This window comes from Ornithorhynchus anatinus, chromosome 4 (assembly GCF_004115215.2).
Source record: "Ornithorhynchus anatinus isolate Pmale09 chromosome 4, mOrnAna1.pri.v4, whole genome shotgun sequence".
Lineage (NCBI taxonomy): Eukaryota > Metazoa > Chordata > Mammalia > Monotremata > Ornithorhynchidae > Ornithorhynchus > Ornithorhynchus anatinus.
This window is the reverse complement of record NC_041731.1, coordinates 76,050,594-76,067,344: the sequence shown is the minus strand read 5'-3', so window position 1 is coordinate 76,067,344 and position 16,751 is coordinate 76,050,594. Positions and strand designations below refer to the sequence as shown.

The 16,751-nt window shown below is 49.4% G+C and overlaps 1 protein-coding gene across 1 annotated transcript; it reads right to left on the bottom strand.

The window, feature by feature from the left end:
- Window positions 1-4,085: 4,085 nt before the first annotated feature.
- On the bottom strand, window positions 4,086-10,707 carry UTP23 (UTP23 small subunit processome component). Its single transcript, XM_029063972.2, has 3 exons — window positions 10,466-10,707; window positions 6,669-6,843; window positions 4,086-4,571 (listed from the first exon to the last, which is right to left on the bottom strand). Exons 1-3 carry the CDS (start codon window positions 10,651-10,653, stop codon window positions 4,179-4,181), a joined length of 756 nt encoding a protein of 251 aa, XP_028919805.1. The 5' UTR covers window positions 10,654-10,707; the 3' UTR covers window positions 4,086-4,178.
- Between the last annotated feature and the right edge of the window lie 6,044 nt (window positions 10,708-16,751).

Below are 16,751 nucleotides of genomic sequence, written 5' to 3'. Positions count from 1 at the left end.
CTATCGAATGAGGAGACCGAGGCACGTCTAGAATTTACAGATCCCGAATCTATCCTCGAAACACTCCTCTAGGCGGGAAGAAGTGTAGTTCTATGGAAATAATAATCCCAAATCCCAAACCAGTGAGCAGGTGGGTTTCCTATACGTCCAAATTCAATCGTATTTACTGAGCGCTGACTGTGTGCAGAGCACCTGGGGGAGTACGCTATAACAATAAACAGACACATTCCCTGTCCACAACGAGCTCAGTGTCGAGGGGGAAATACAAATCCAAAGAACACAAAACTGGGTTGTCCCTCCTCTGTCCGCAGCTACGAGCACCGACCGTTAATGAAGCGATGTCATCTCGCCTTTAGAATTGGGTTTCGTGTTCTCTCTTTCCAATTCAGGCAGCCGCTTCCCCAGCCTCAGATCATCCGTAGTCATCTGGCAAACGGAAGAGAACAGATGGCATCTCTCCGACACCATCCTGTAGTGGTCAGTGAGCATTACAAACCGGCACCTGTCCATCTGCACTTTTTTCCCGAGCGAGGGTGGGGAGAAGACTATTAACTTGCGAACTGCCCGCAAGCTACTTTATTTGCTTTGGGCTTTGAAAAAAGAGACCTTCCGGAGATTTGTCTAAGTTCTCTTCTCACACTTGATTGCTAAATTTGATTTTATTTGATTTAGAGAAGCAGCGTGGCTCAGTGGAAAGAGCCCGGGCTTGGGAGTCAGAGGTCATGGGTTCTAATGCCGGCTCTGCCACTGGTCAGCTGGGTGACTTTGGGCAAGTCACTTCACTTCTCTGGGCCTCAGTTCCCTCATCTGTAAAATGGGGATTAAGACTGTGAGTCTCATGTGGGACAACCTCATTATCCTGTATCTACTCCAGCGCTTAGAACAGTGCTCTGCACATAGTAAGCGCTTAACAAATACCAACATTATTATTATTATTTATACCCCGAGGGTCTAAATTTGTTTGGACTTACTGGATGACGGAATGCAGTATCGTCTCTCTGACCTGAGAAGCAGCGTGGCCTAGTGGATAGAGCACGGGCCTGGGAGTTAGGTGGACCCTGTTCTCATCCCAGCTCTGCCACCTGTCCGCTGGGTGACCTTAGGCAAGTCATTTAACTTTTCCGTGCCTCCGTTATCTCATCTGTACAACGGGGATTAAGGCTGTGAGCCCCAAGTGGGACAGGGACTGTGTCCGACCTGATTGACTTGTATCTATCCCCAGTGCTTGGTACAGTCCCTGGCTAATAGTAAGCACTTAACATTCTTCATTCATTCAATCCTATTTACTGAGCGCTTACTGTCTGCAGAGCACTGTACTATAAGCACTTGGAAAGTACGATTCAGCAATAAAGAGACACAATCCCTACCCACAAGGGGTTTACGGCCTCAAATACCATTAAAAAACCCCAAAAAAGCTCTCAATGTCCTCTTGCTTTTTCTACTGTGCCCTATACAAGTGCCCAGAATAGTATTCTGCCCAAAGTAGGTGTTTAATAAATAGTCTTCATTTACCGAGGGGGTCAACTCAGTGGCTTCCCCCCCATGCAAGAAAATAGAAGAGGAAAAGACTGAATTATTCATTCCCATTCTCTCAGTTTTTAATTTCTAACTGGACTCAGAGCAGACTAGCTAGGCTACTTTTCGGATTCTTTTGTTAAATAAAAGCCTCATCCCTGTGATTTATTTAGGGAACCATCTCACGGTAAACTAAAAGGACCACGTGCACAAGCAGGTACCAACGTGGGAATCTCCTTTGGGGTTCTCTCTTCTCTGCCTCTTCTGTCGGTTTAAACCAGGGGCTTTCAATTCAATCTCATTGAAAAACTATCATCATGGATGCTTAGAAATTATTCTGTGGAAATGGGTGGGATTTGCTAGAGTTTCCTTTTTTTTAGGTTAGGGAGAGGTTTTTAACCATATACTCCAGGTGACCCGAGGCTCAAAACGGAGCAGGAATTAGAATGCAGGGAGTTTGACAGGAACTTGAAGCAGATCAAGTTTTAGTACTAACGATCGATCGTATCTGAGTAGATGGCACGGTGGGCAGAGCACGGGTCTGGGAGTCAGAAGGCCGAGGCTTCTAATCCCGCCTCTGCCACTCGTCTGCTCTCTGGCCCCGGGCAAGTGTCACCCGTCGCCCGGGGACGGGTTCGTTCGGGAATCGGCCCGGCGAAACAGAGAGGACGAGAGGGATGGCGGGCAGAAAGGCTGAATTTTATAAAAAATGAATCCTTTGAAGCCAATTGAATTATTTATTTTGGACACAGCGGATTGAATTATTTATTTTGGATGTGGCGACCTGCCCTTTCAGGACAAATATGATCATTTAATTCATTCAGTAGTATTTATTGAGTGCTATGTGCAGAGCACTGTACTAAGTGCTTGATATTCAGCACTTATTCAGCACTTGTATTAAGTGCTTGATATTGATATGGGTTCGAATGGTCGTGGGTTTGAATGGTCATGGGTTCGAATTCCGGCTCGGCCACTTGTCAGCTGTGTGACTTTGGGCAAGTCACTTAACTTCTCGGTGCCTCAGTTACCTCATCTGTAAAATGGGGATTAAGACTGTGAGCCCCACGTGGGACAACCTGATTCCCCTGTGTCTCCCCCAGCGCTTAGAACAGTGCTCGGCACATAGTAAGCGCCTGACAAATACCAACATTATTATTATCAGGGCTCCCCTATGGGGAGGAATATACTCGCGTGTTACTCGCGTGTGGCAAAATCCCCAGGTCCCGCCCATGATGAATTCACTTACGGTTAGCCGGCAGGTGGTGAGGCGGCTGGCTCCCACCCACGAGGACTCCCCACTCGGGAGAAATCCGCCGCTGCGTTACGTACCCGTGGCCAAGAGGCCGGCCTCCAGCCCCACCAGCGTTGAGCGGGACGGGACAGTCACCCGTCCATCCCCCGGCTCCTCGCTCGGTGCGGGCCGAGCGGCCTTCTCGCGCTCTGGCCAGAGATGTCAGTCTCCGTCCGCTGCCCAGAAGGTATTGACCACACAGGCCCTTCCAGTTTCTGGCCTCAGTTTATCCAATCTCCGCCCTCCTCCGTACCTGATTTGATCGGCAGGGGGACGAGGGACACCTTCCGTATTCCCGGCTTGGGCTGTCCGTCTGGCAGTTCGGGTGACGGGGATGGTGTCCCACCCTCACTTCCCAGTTCTGCCCGCTGGCTCGGGCGGTCACCGGACAGCACTGACCTCAAGATGGTGGGCACCCCGGGGTCACCTTGGGACAGCAAGTCACTTGATTGGGTCTCAGTTACCTCATCCGTAAAATGGGGATTAAGACTGTGAGCCCCACGTGGGACCTGATGACCTTGTATCTCCCCCAGCACCTAGAACAGTGCTTAGCACGTAGTAAGCGCTTAACAGATACCAACATTATGTGGGACCGTGAACACTGTCCAATCTGATTTGCTTGTATCCACCCCAGTGCTTAGTACAGTGCCTGGCGCACAGTAAGCGCTTAACGAATGCCCTAATTATTATTATTATTGTGCGTAGAACACTGTACTAAGCGCTCGGGAAAGTACGACTGAGTTAGAAGACCTGATTCCTGCCTCAAATTGCTTACAATCTCTTCGGGGCAAATTCAATGTTTTGTACCTTCCGGCTTTTTAGTTTTTCTTCCAACTCAGTTTTCCAACCAATAAGCTGCCCACTCTGGGCATCCATGGAAAAGAAGGAAATAAACCCGTGAGTTAAATTTCATCTTTTCGCGCCCCTCCCCCCCCCCCAACTCCCCTCCCCGCTTTTCTTTTCAGACTCCAAGGTTGTGGCTCCGGGGGCGGGGGTCTTAGACGTCTAACTTCTCTCACAAGGCCAGTTGGACTAGACTGTAAATTCCGTGTGGGCGGGGAACACGTCCACCGACCCCGATACATTACACCCTCCCAAGAGCCTAATACAGTGCCCCGCAGACGGTAAGCGCTCGATAAACACCACCGATTGAGGCTCGACTCGATACGATCACACGATCAAAATACCCAACCCTGTTGTATCGCGCTCTCTCAGAGAGCCCGATACAGTGCCCTGCGGCCAGGAAGCACCCCGTAAATACCACCGTACAAACACAGAATTAAAAAAGAAATGTCATTTATTTACAACAGAAAGTAAAGCACAGTCCCACAGCCTCTAAAAAATTCCAGTCCAGTTCGTTCACGTCAGTGAACTACGCTTCCGTCGTCTGCTTCGCTGGCTGTACGGCGAGGGTCTTCCCCTTTTCTCTATTACGGATCCTGTTTCTCTTCTTTTTATTCTTAGGAGCAGAGGGCTGGCTTGGGTCCCGCACCTTTTTCTTTTTCTTCAAACAGCTAAGAGGATTGGGCCCGCCTACCTTTTTACGCTTCTTTTTCTTCGGTTCGGTGTCTTTCCCTAGGCCCCGCTCCTCTTTCAGCTGCTCGATGATTTGCTTCTGGTGCGCCGAGACCAGCTGGTTCGACGCAGTTGTCTTCACGAAGGCAACCGAATTGGGAGACGGCTTGTCGAGGACGACGGTGTTCTGAATGATGAACAGGAGGGGGACGCCGGGCTGCTTCTTCACTTTGGCGGACACGCTCTGATCCTGGGCAGAGCGAACACACGGATTACGATCCGCCCTCGAGCCGGGCCACTGCCAACAGGAATATTCCGAAACAGACCGACGTACCTCAAAACCGAAGGGGGCGAGCCTTACCCCCAAGGGAACCCTCGGTTGTGTTTCTAAAACGGGAATCCCTCACCGCCGAGCACGACCCTTAAGACAAAATGCGTACTGGGTGTTTAGCGGCCCGCCGTCCGCGGGGAAGGAGGAGTCGCCGGCACCTTTGGAAAGCCACGGCCCGGCACGGAGAATCGGCACGACGGCACGGTAGGGTGGCTCCGAGGCCGATACGTAACGGGACAGATGCCGTTCGGGATTTTTCCCAGGCTCTTAAACGGATCAAACGCTCACCTGAGGAGGCTGCCCGGCAGAGAGAGCTAACGTTTACGGAGGCCCGGACCGCTGACCCCCTCCCAGCCCCTCCCTGGGATCCTCACATCAATTCGTACGGTGGCCCAGCTCACAGAAGGGAGGCCAGGTTTAACCACCACCTCCGGGCCCGTCCCGAATTCATCCGCCATTCTGCGAAGCTCCGCGAAGACGGAAATCCTACCCGATGAACGACGGCACGTAAAGAGGAAAGGAATCACGGCCCACTTAACTGTCGTTTCATACCTCCTGGGGCTGAGGGAGTACGAAAAGCACCCGGCTCTTTCCAGATCATGAGTAGATATGGGAAGATCGGTGCATAAAGCAACAGGAAAAGCATCTGAGATGGCCCTGGAAGTTAGGGGACCGGGGCTCTAATCCCATCTCTGCTCCTCGCCTGCGAAGGACCTTGGTCGAGTCGCTTAACTTCTCCGGGCCTCCGCTTTCTCATCTGTATAATGGGGATCCGATACCCGTTCTTTCCCTTCCTTACACCGTAAACCCCACGAGGATTTGTGTATGACCTGACTTGAATTGTATACACACTACCCCAGTGCTCAGCAAAGCTCTCCACCCATAAGGAAGCGCCTACAACCCACAATCATTACTCTTGGAAGGAAAACCTAAGGATCCGCAGACAGCAGGTTCAATCGGTCAGACTCCCAGCTAATCACACCCCACAACCAAGGACGGAGTTTCAGAGGACAAAAAGGTCTGGGTTTCCGGTGAGTCAGTCGATAAGTGGCATTTAGTAAGTGCCTACTCCGGGCAGAGCACCGTACTAAACGTCAGGACCTAACAACAGAATGAGCAGGCACGTTCCCTGCCCATGAGGACTGCAACAGAGTTCTTCTGTTCACTAGTCACTACCACGAAAAGAAATGAAACTCCGTCTTCAGTTGAAGACAAGGCCGAATCATCTGGTGCCCTTAAGAAACACGAGGGTTTGGGATTTCTCCCCATCAGCTCCTGACCATCTTATCCTCCATGGGAGAAATTAAGTTTATAGAACCAAAACTGAAGTCACGATTAGCATCATCTTCAGAGTTCCAGCGTGGGAACAGAGGCACCTCGCAGAACATTAAAAATAGCATTTCCGAGTCAGACCGATGGTCCATCTACTCTAATATTCTATCTCTGACGGTGGCAAAAGGATGTTTGGAAGAAAAGGCACTTCACAGTTAAAGATGGATCATTTCAAGCCCCTAACGTGACCTTTCCCACTCCAAACCTTTGGCAACCCATTATGGACCACTCATCTATGAACTTATCCAAACCCTTCTTGACCCTGATGTTTTTGGCTTGCGCAACTTCCTTTTTTGCAGAGTAAAATGAAGTCCAGTAGCTGCCTTGCATCAACTGATTTTTTACACGGACGGATACTTGAGCAGGAACCTGGACAGAAGAGGAAATAGGGAACCGTATCTTTTGTATCACGCAGTGAAACTGACCAGCGGCACCTAATTTTACACCACGTTTTCTGTGGGCAAGTCACTTCACTTCTCTGTGCCTCAGTTCCCTCATCTGTAAAATGGGGATTAAAAGTGTGTGAGCCCCACGTGGGACAACCTGATTACCCTGGATCTCCCCCAGTGCTCAGAACAGTGCTCGGCACCTAGTAAACGCTTAACAAATACCAACGTTATTATTATTATTTGGCCCAATGTGCAAAAATTAGAACGAGACTACTGACGTTTGAAAAAGTATTACCTGAGTTGCGACAAAATAATGATGAGGGTTTCCCGCTTCAATCATGGATAAAAGACATTCTGATCCACCCACTGGATTCTTAAAATGGGAACAACTTTGGACCTGAAATCTCTGGGCAATTAATTTTGCACCATATAACTCCTTTCCCAAAGATTCTAATTCTTTCAACACACATCTGGGAAAAAAAAAAAAAACACAGAAGCAGTTGTAAGCACTTATATAGAGTATTTCAGTTGCTTGTAACTTAGGCTGTTTAGAACAGCCAAGAATAAAAGATACTTTCATGACAGTACTTGAAATTTACCTACTTAGTCTCAGACTTACCGAGTGGCGGCCTCAGAGTTAGCATTTTATACTTTCTTCCAGAATATAAAAAAATCCTGGAAAATGGGCAGACTGACAGAAAACTCTAAGTTAACCGTTACTTCCCCCATCCTACTTAGACCGTGAACCCTGCGTGGGAACAGAGGCTGTGCCTGGCCTGATTATCTTGTATCTAGCCCGGCCCTTCATACATAGAAAGCACTTAATAAACACCACAATTACCAGTTCAAACTATTTGTGTATTTGTGATAGGAGTTTCAATGTTCTGGGAGCCACAGCGACATTAATGAGTTTTAGATTGATGGCTTTTGCCCCCTGAAAATTAAATCGTTAATATTTACATCAGTGGTTATATCCTCTATTCCATTCACTCAGACACTAAGCGTTTAAAAGAAGACAATTTGACGTGGGCTCATCGGATCTTACATCCAAGGAAATCTCATTCCCTTTAACTATAATTACGTTTCATCCAAATTCACAGGGATATGGTGTCCGAAATTGGCAGTAACTCCGTTGAGATGAATCACGCCGCCGCGAGATCTGTCAAGCCTTCTTGCGTGGGCTCTTAAAGAGGATTGTGTAATTTGGACTACACACTGCACGGATTCAATAATCTCAACCCAAATGTAAATCTGTTGGGTAGATGCCGGAACCCATGAAAACTAATCAATGCCTATTTCAGATATTAAGAATTTGGCACTCTGTAAAATTCGATTCTCAGGTACAGTCATGGACTGCCGACCCCAGGACAAGACGGACAAAGAGTACCCAAATGTATCACTCTAATTCTGCGTCTGATAAAATCCAGCAGCTCATCCTTTTGGGGGGTAAAGGTGAGAATGAGTTTCTGCCCGAAAGGATTCTAACTAGTTCTTTCAACCAGAGACGCGATAAAAATTGAGGTCCACGTAATCCGTGCAAACATCTGTCACAGAAGGCTTAGAGGGCAGATGAAAATAGCTGATATGGGAGGGTGGGCACCACCGTCGGCTTTAGGAGAACTACAAAGTCTGGTAGGTGGCTGGCACTCACTAACCGCTAAAGAGGTTTTAAGGGGAATTACAGGGTCACAGACCAGGTCCCTGCCCCCACTCAATCATTGGCATTTACTGAGTGCTTACTCTGTGAGGAGCACTCCGTGTCCCTGGGAGAGTACATCAGAGTTAACGGGCACGACCCCTGCCCGCCAGAAGTTTAATGGGTAGAGCGCGGGCCCGGGAGTCGGAAGGACCGGGGTTCTAATCCTGGCTCCACCACGTGCGACCTCGGGCAAGTCACCTCACGGCTCTGGGCCTCACTCACCTCCTCTGTAAAACGGGGTGGAGGCTGTGAGCCCCGCGTGGGAAAGGGACGGCGTCCAACCTGATTAGCTTCCCCTCATCCCCTCAGCATTGTAATCGTCCGCTCAGCTGTATATATTTTCATTACCCTATTTATTTTGTTAATGAGATGTACATCCCCTTGATTCTATTTATTTGCTATTGTTTTAATGAGAGGTTCACCCCCTCGATTTTATTTGTCGCTATTGTTCTCGTCTGCCCGTCTCCCCCGATTAGACCGTAAGCCCGTCAAAGGGCAGGGACTGTCTCTATCTGTTGCCCATTTGTACATTCCAAGCGCTTGGTACAGTGCTCTGCACATAGTAAGCGCTCAGTACATACTATTCAATTCAATTCTATCTCCCCCAGTGCTCAGAACAGTGCTCGACACATGGTAAGCGCATAATAAGCACCAGTGCTCTTCTTACTATTACAACCTGGAGCGTAGAACACCCCCGTGGCTTCTTGAATTTGTCTGGAAGTTCTGTCCGGGAGGCAGCTGTCACGGTGATGACTGGTGCTCGGTTGTCGCCATTTTCCCACCCACCGAATGCCGCCAAGCAAAGGGGTGGCTTTGCTCGGCTCCTGCCATCAGCCCCCCACGGTCCCCCGGACCCTTTTACTCTGCGGGTTTCCTCCCGGACTCAGTTTACTCTACCCCGCCCGGTCCTTCTCCACCAGGCGTCTTTGCCCCGGGGTCTCCAGCCGCCCCATCTTCATCCTCTCCTCCTGCTTCCTTTCGCATCGACGGTACTTATTAAGCGCTACGTGCAGCGGACTGTAATGAACGTTTGGGAGAGTACGGTATAGAGCGGTGGCTCTTTGTGGGCAGGGAATGTTTCTGTCTGTTGTTGTATTGTTCTCTCCCAAGTGCTTAGCACAGTTCTTTGCACAAAGTAAGTGCTCAATAAATACGACCAAATGAATGGTACTGTAATAACGTTGGTATTTGTTAAGCGCTTTGTATGTGCACAGCACTGATCTAAGCGCTGGGGGAGATACAGGGTCATCAGGTGGTCCCACGTGAGGCTCCCAGTCTTCATCCCCATTTTACAGATGAGGTCACTGAGGCCCAGAGGAATGACGTGACTTGCCCACAGTCACACAGGTGATAAGGGAAAGAGCCGGGATTCGAATGCATGATCTCTGACTCCCAAGCCTGGGCTCCTTCCACTGAGCCACGCGGACGTGGATTCCAATCCCGGCTCTGCCATTTGTCTGCTGCGTGACCTTGGGCAAGCCGCTTCACTTCTCTGGGCCTCAGTGTCCTCATCTGTAAAATGGGGATTAAGACGGTGAGCCCCACTTGGGGTGTGCCCTGTGTCCAACCTGATTAGTTTCTATGTACCCCAGCACCCAGAGCAGTGTTTGGCACATAGTAGGCACTTAACAAGTACCATCATAATAATCCATGGCCTAGGGGCTAGAGCACCGGCCTGGGAGTCAGAAGGTCATGGGTTCTACTCCCAGCTCCGCCACTTGTCTCCTGTGTGGCCTGGGGCGAGTCACGCTGCTTGGGAAGCAGCGCGGCTCAGTGGAAAGAGCCTGGGCTTGGGAGTCAGAGGTCATGGGTTCGAAATCCAGCTCTGCCACTTGTCTGCTGTGTGACTGTGGGCAAGTCACCTTCACTTCTCTGGGCCTCAGTCCGCCCCCCCCATCTGTAAAATGGGGATGAGGACTGTGTCCAACCTGATGATGACCTTGTATCTACTCTAACGCTTAGCACAGTGCTGGGCACATAGCGCATAACACCATATTATTGCACTTATTATAACACTAACACTACTCCTCTTTAGACTTGGCGCACGCATGCGTTCTGTCTCCCTCCCTGGGCCCTTGAGCGCGCATGCGCTGTCTCTTCTCCTCTCTCTCTCTCTCTCTCCCCGCCCTTGGATGCGCATGCGTTCTTACCCCTCCCTCTCCCCGCCCTCCCTTGCCGTTGGAGGCGCATGCGCTCTGTCTCTCCCCCCTCCCCGCCCTCCCTCGCCCACGGACACGCATGCGCTCTATCTCTCCCTGCCTCGCCCGCCTTGGAAGCGCATGCGCTCTGTCTCGCCCTCGTTTCTCCCCCCCCCCCCCCCGGCCGCATGCGCTCTCCGTCTCTCCCTCCGTCCCTCCGTCCCTCGCCGCCCCCTCCCCCCCTGGTGGGCGGACCTGGTGGTGCAGAGCTGCGTGTCGTCCATGAGGTAGCGGGGCAGCTGCTCTCGGAGCTGGATGCGGCCCCGCAGCGCGGCCTGGCAGAAGGTGCCGTCCAGCAGCAGCCGGTAGGGCCCCCGGAAGCCGAAGTTGTGTCGGTAGAAGGCCAGGTACTTCTTGGCGTGCTTCTGCCGCGTCAGCTTCATGGCGCCCCTCCGGCCGCCGGCGGATCCGGCCGGGCCTCCCTCGCCTCGCCTCGCCGCGCCGCGCCGCGCCCGCCGCCCTCCGACCCGGAAGCCGATGGGGGCCCCACCGCGCCTGCGCCGCAGCGGGGGCCGAGGCTGCCGAGCCGGCGCTTCCCTGGGCCATCGCCGCGCAGGCGCAACGCGCTCCCGCCCAGGCTCTTCATTCATTCATTCATTCATTCATTCATTCATTCACCCACCCACCCATCCATCCACCCACCCATCCATCCACCCATCCACCCATCCATCCACCCATCCACCCATCCACCCATTCACCCATCCACCCATCCACCCATCCATCCACCCACTCACTCATCCAACCACACACTCCATCCATCCATCTATTCCCTCACTCACTGCATTCATCCATCTATTCACTCACTCCATTTATTCATCCATCCACTCAGTCCATTCATTCATCCACTCAATCACTCACTCATTCATCCATCCATCCATCTATTCACTCACTACACCCATTCATTCATTCACTCATCCATCCACTCACTCATCCATCTATCCATTCACTCACTCCATTCATCCATCCATCCATCCACTCACCCATCCATCCATTCATTCACTCACTCATCAATCCATCCATTTACTCATTCACTCACTCACTCACTCATTCATCCATCCATCCATCCATCCATCCATCCATCCATCCATCCATCCATCCATCCATCCATCCATCCATCCAACCATCCATCCATCCATCCATCGATTCATTCACTTACTCACTCCATCCATCCATTCATTCACTCACTCAGCCATCCACCCATTCACTCACTCACTCATCCATCCATTCATTCACTCACTCCATTCATTCATCCATCTATTCACTCACTCACTCAGACCATTCATTCATCCATCCTTCCATTCACTCATCCATCCATCCACCCATCTATTCATTCACTCACTCACTCACTCTTCCATCCATCCATTCACTCAGTTATTCATTCATTCAGTCATATTGATTGAGCGCTTACTGCGTGCACAGCACTGCCCTAAGCACTTGGAATTTTACAGTTCGGCAACAGATAGAGACCACCCCTGCCCCACACCGGGCTCACAGTTTAGAAAGGGGGGAGACAGACAACAAAACAAAACAAGTAGTCAGGCATCAATAGCATCAAAATAGATACATAGAATCATAGATATAGATACATCATTAATAAAAGTCCTAATAATATATACAAATATACAAAGTGTTGTGGGGCAGGGAAACAGACAACAAAACAAGTAGTCAGGCATCAATAGCATCAAAATAGATAAATAGAATCATAGATCTAGATACATCATTAATAAAAGAGTCATAAATAAAATATACAAATATACACGAGTGCTGTGGGGCAGGGAAACAGACAACAGAACAAGTAGTCAAGCATCACTACCATCAAAATAAATAGATCCATAGATAAATGCACATCATTAAAAAAATAGAGTAAAAAATGATATGTACAAATATGCACAAGTGCTGTGGGGAGGGGAAGCGGGGTAGAGCAGAGGGAGGGAATGGGGGTGATGGGGAAGGGAGGAGGGGCAGAGGGAAAGGGAGGGCTCAGTCTGGGAAGACCTCCTGGAGGAGGTGAGCTCTCAGTAGGGCTTTGAAGAGGGGAAGAGAGTTAGTTTGGCGGAGGTGAGGAGGGAGGGCGTGGCCCAGGGGTCGACGGGATGGGCGAGAACGGGGGACGGTGAGGAGGTGGGCGGCGGAGGAGCGGAGCGTGCGGGGTGGGCGGTGGAAAGAGAGAAGGGAGGTGAGGTAGGAGGGGGCAAGGGGATGGACAGCTTTGAAGCCAAGAGTGAGGAGTTTTCGATGGCATTTGTTAAGCGCTTACTATGCACCAGGCAGTCTACTAAGCGCTGGGGTTGTTACAGGCATCTCAAGTTAGATGCAGTCCATGTCCCATATGGGGTTAACGCTCTTCAGCTCATTTGACGGAGGAGGGAATCGAGGCCCAGAGAAGTGCAGTGACTTCCCCAAGGCCACACAGCAGGCAGGCGGCATAGCCGGGATTAGGATTAGGCCTCTGATTTGGAGGCCCGTGAGGTCGTGGGTTTTAATCCTGACTCCGCCACTTGTCAGCTGCGTGCCACGCTGCTCAAAAATATTTCCAGTTGTTCCCTTACACGAACGTGTGTACTGATCCCCTTTAGAGATTCCCCAGGAGCAAACTGGAGGGATATTTCTTGTCATTTTCATCGCTGCGAGCGCTTATTTTAAACAAAGCCCTTGCATATTCAACTCATAGAAAAGACATAAGGACAGTTATTCGGTTGTAACCCTCGAATCACACAGTCTAAAAAGTACGGGAGGAGAAAACAAGTGACGAACAGTGGGAGGTAGAGGAAGAACAAGAATAAAGTAGGTAGCAGAGCAAATATACCTGGATGGACCGTTAGAATATTGCAGAATATTTACTGCTATATCAATTCTTTTAAATTTTGACGACCAGCAGCAATGAGCGGCCACTGTGAACCGAAGCCGGCTCTAGACTTCAGAGGATGTTGCAAAGAAAGGGAGAAGTTTGTCCTCTATCCTTAGGGAACTTCCCCTATAACTGGAGAAAATGATACACGTAATAAATGTACCGAAAGCTACTACCCTCCTCCCCTTTCATAAGCTTTAATTTTCCCCCATCCCATTCCCCACAAAGGCAGGACGTCATTTTCCATGGAGATGGTCATTGAGAAGCAGCGTGACTCGGTGGAAAGAGCCCGGGCTTGGGAGTCAGAGGTCATGGGTTCGAATCCCGCTCTGCCACTTGTCAGCTGTGTGACTGTGGGTAAATCACTTCACTTCTCTGGGTCTCAGTTACCTCATCTGTAAAATGGGGAAGAAGACTCTGAGCCTCACGTAGGACAACCTGATTACCCTGTATCTACCCCAGCGCTTAGAACAGTGCTCTGCACATAGTAAGCGCTTAACCAATACCAACATTTTTATTATTATTTTCCAAGCCAAAAAAAAAAGAGCCTCTTTATTGCCAATGCCAATAGACTGCATCTTGGCACTTAAGCTCTTTATTTTGAGAAAGACAAATGGTTTGGCTTTCATTTTAATGTGATATCTGGATACGTCTTGTGAGACAGGTTAGGTTAGGGGAAGGAACCCAGCTCATTAGCGGAAAAGAATATCAGGGCTACATAGATGACGGTTGGTTGTCGGCCGGATTTCTATATATGGGACAGGAGGTAGCCTTGCTTGAGGGCTTTTTATAAGGCAATTAACAAACCTTCAAACAATAACAAATTAACAAACAATAATTTAAGGTGCTTCTCGAAGTCAGTTCGCAAGGTAAAAGTAAAAATTGGTAGAAGGGGACATTAAGAAGAGGAGAAAATGGTCCCTCCGAGCCGAGGTCGTGAATGCTGTCGGGGACTTCCTCTGGTACTTTTTATGGTATTTGTTGCGTGCCAGGCACTTTTCTGAATGCTGTGAAGATCCGAGGTAATCAAGTTGGATATCGTCCCTCGCGCCTGGGGCTCCTGGTGTTAATCCCCATCTGATGGTTGGGGTAACTGAGGCACGGGGAACTGAAGTGACTTGCCCAGGCTCACACAGCAGACGAGTGACGGAGCTGGGATTTGGACCCAGGTCCTTCTGACTCCAGGCCTGTGCTCTACCCATTAGGCCAAGCTGCTTCTCATTAAAAACTTACTCTGTGCCAAGCACTGTACCGATCCCTGAAATAGATACAACATAATCAGGTTGGACACAGTCCCTGTCTCACTCACACACTAGGAGAAAGAGCACACTGTAGTCTGGTGGAAGGAGCACGGGTCTCGGAATCGGCAGGCCTGAGTTCAAATCCTGCTTTGGGCCAGTTATTTTTTTTAAATGGTACTTAAGTGCTCACAATGCGCCAGATGCTATACTAAGCACTGGGGTAGATAAAAACTACTCAGGTTGGACACAATCCATGCCCCAAGTGGAGCTCACAGTTTTAATCCCTGTTTTCCAGATGAGGAAACTGAGGTAAAGAGAAGTGACATGACTTGCCCAAGGTCATACAGCACACAAATAGCAGAGCTGGGATTAGAACAGAGAAGCAGCGTGGCTCAATGGAAAGAGCCCGGGCTTGGGAGTCGGAGGTCACGGGTTCTAATCCCGGCTCTGCCGCTTGCCCGACGTGTGACTTCGGGCAAGTCACTTCACTTCTCTGGGCCTCAGTTACCTCATCTGGAAAATGGGGATTGAAACTGTGAGCCCCACGTGGGACAGTCTGATCACCCTGTATCCCCCCCAGCGCTTAGAACAGTGCTTTGCACATAGTAAGCGCTTAACAAATACCATCATTATTATTATTAGGTCCTACTCCCAGGCCCGTGCTCTAAGATCAAGCTGCTTCTCATTTAAGTAGTAACAGTATTCAGCGCTTATTGTGTGCAGAGCACTGTACTAAGCGCTGAGAGTCCATAGGTGGGAATTAGACATGGTCCCTGTCCCCTGGGTGGCTCACAGTCTAGCTCTAAATTTTCACTCGCTATATATTTGGAGCTTATTGGTTAGAAAAGAACATTTTATTAAGATTTAAACGTTCCGATATCACCCACACCGATGAGAGTGAGTTGGGGTGTTTTTTTTTTTAATCACAAAGATCCTAAGTCAAATGTAATTGTCAACACAGATGAGGACACGGTTCGTAGTCGAGCTTTTGTGATGGCTATTTCCGCGATCTCAGCAGGGCCCACCGTGGGCAGAGTAGCAACCTCAAATGCCACTCTGGCTGGGAAATTACTCTCGTGCTTCTCTGTGTCTTATTTGCCTCTTCTGTAAAATGGGGATAATGATGCCTACCTCTCCCTCTATCATGGGAATGTTGAGAGGGCAGTGTAAAGGTGCTTTGGAAACAAAATAAAAGTGCCCTATAAATTCAAGGATTTTTTTTTTGTCTTTTGTTACTTCATCAGATATAGAAATTTGGCTAGATGGACCATTGATTCAACCAAGCATGGCACTTTGCATCATTTTCTTGAATTTTAACACGGGAAAATAAACTTTCGGCCACATTTTAAAATGAAATCGAGAGTTGTAGCTTTGACTGATAGAGAAACTTCACTTTCTACGGTGTCTTTCACCTAGAGACCGTCGGAGAGTTTTAGACACACTAAGTCATCTTCAACCAACCCCTTCGGAAGAGGTAAATATTATTTCTGTGATGTAATGCTTTTGAAAAATAGTGGTAGAAAGAGGCCAAAAATATTATCTGAAAAGGCCAACTATTTATTTCTTTAGAAAAAAATCTAAAAGGGACGAACCCTCTAACACATTACTTCACATTTTCCTAAGCAGCAGGGAGCTCCGGTTTCGATGAACTCCCGGGCCAAAGAAGTTAGTTATGATTGTGACACTCCAACAGAATGGTGGTTTCCAAGACGGTGATTTATAATCCGGTCACCCAGACAGGGGGACGAGGAGATAACATAATATCGTACAACAGAGAAGTGCATTTTCAGGCCCTCTCAAATGTTTCTGTGATCGTTTGCGGTCCATAAATAATAATAATATTGATGGAATCTGGTAAGCACTTACTACATGTCAAGCACTGTTCTAAGCGCTGGGGTAGATGCAAGCTAACGGGGTTGGGCACAGTCCCTGTCCCACATGGAGCTCCCAGTTTAATCCCCATTTTACAGGTGAGGGAACGGAGGCCCAGAGAAGCAGCGTGGCATAGCGGATAGAGCACAGGCCTGGGAGTCAGAAGATCATGAGTTCCGATCCCAAGTCCTCCACTTGCCTGCTGGGTGACCTTGGGCAAGTCGCTTCACTTCTCTGGGCCTCCGTTCCCTCATCCGTAAAATGGGGATCGAGACTGTGAGTCCCACGGGGGACAGGGGCTGTATCCACCCCAATTGTATCCACCCCAGTGCTGAGCACGGTGGCTGGCGACCTAGTAAGTGCTTAACAAATGCCATAATTATTATTGTTAAATTAATTGACTTGTCCAAGGTCAAAGAGCGGACCAGTGGCAGAGCCGGGATCGAAACCCCGATCCTTCCGACTCATTCATTCGGTGGTATTTATTGAGCGTTCATTCTGTGCGGAACACTGTACTAAG

Bases quoted from the DNA above. Each gene is read 5' to 3' on its own strand.
- UTP23 (XM_029063972.2), bottom strand. From the start codon at position 10,653: ATGAAGCTGACGCGGCAGAAGCACGCCAAGAAGTACCTGGCCTTCTAC. The intron at 6,844-10,465 runs GTCCGCCCACCA...TTTTTTTCCCAG, and splicing joins ACGCAGCTCTGCACCACCAG to ATGTGTGTTGAAAGAATTAG. The intron at 4,572-6,668 runs GTAATACTTTTT...CGCTCTGCCCAG, and splicing joins ATTATTTTGTCGCAACTCAG to GATCAGAGCGTGTCCGCCAA.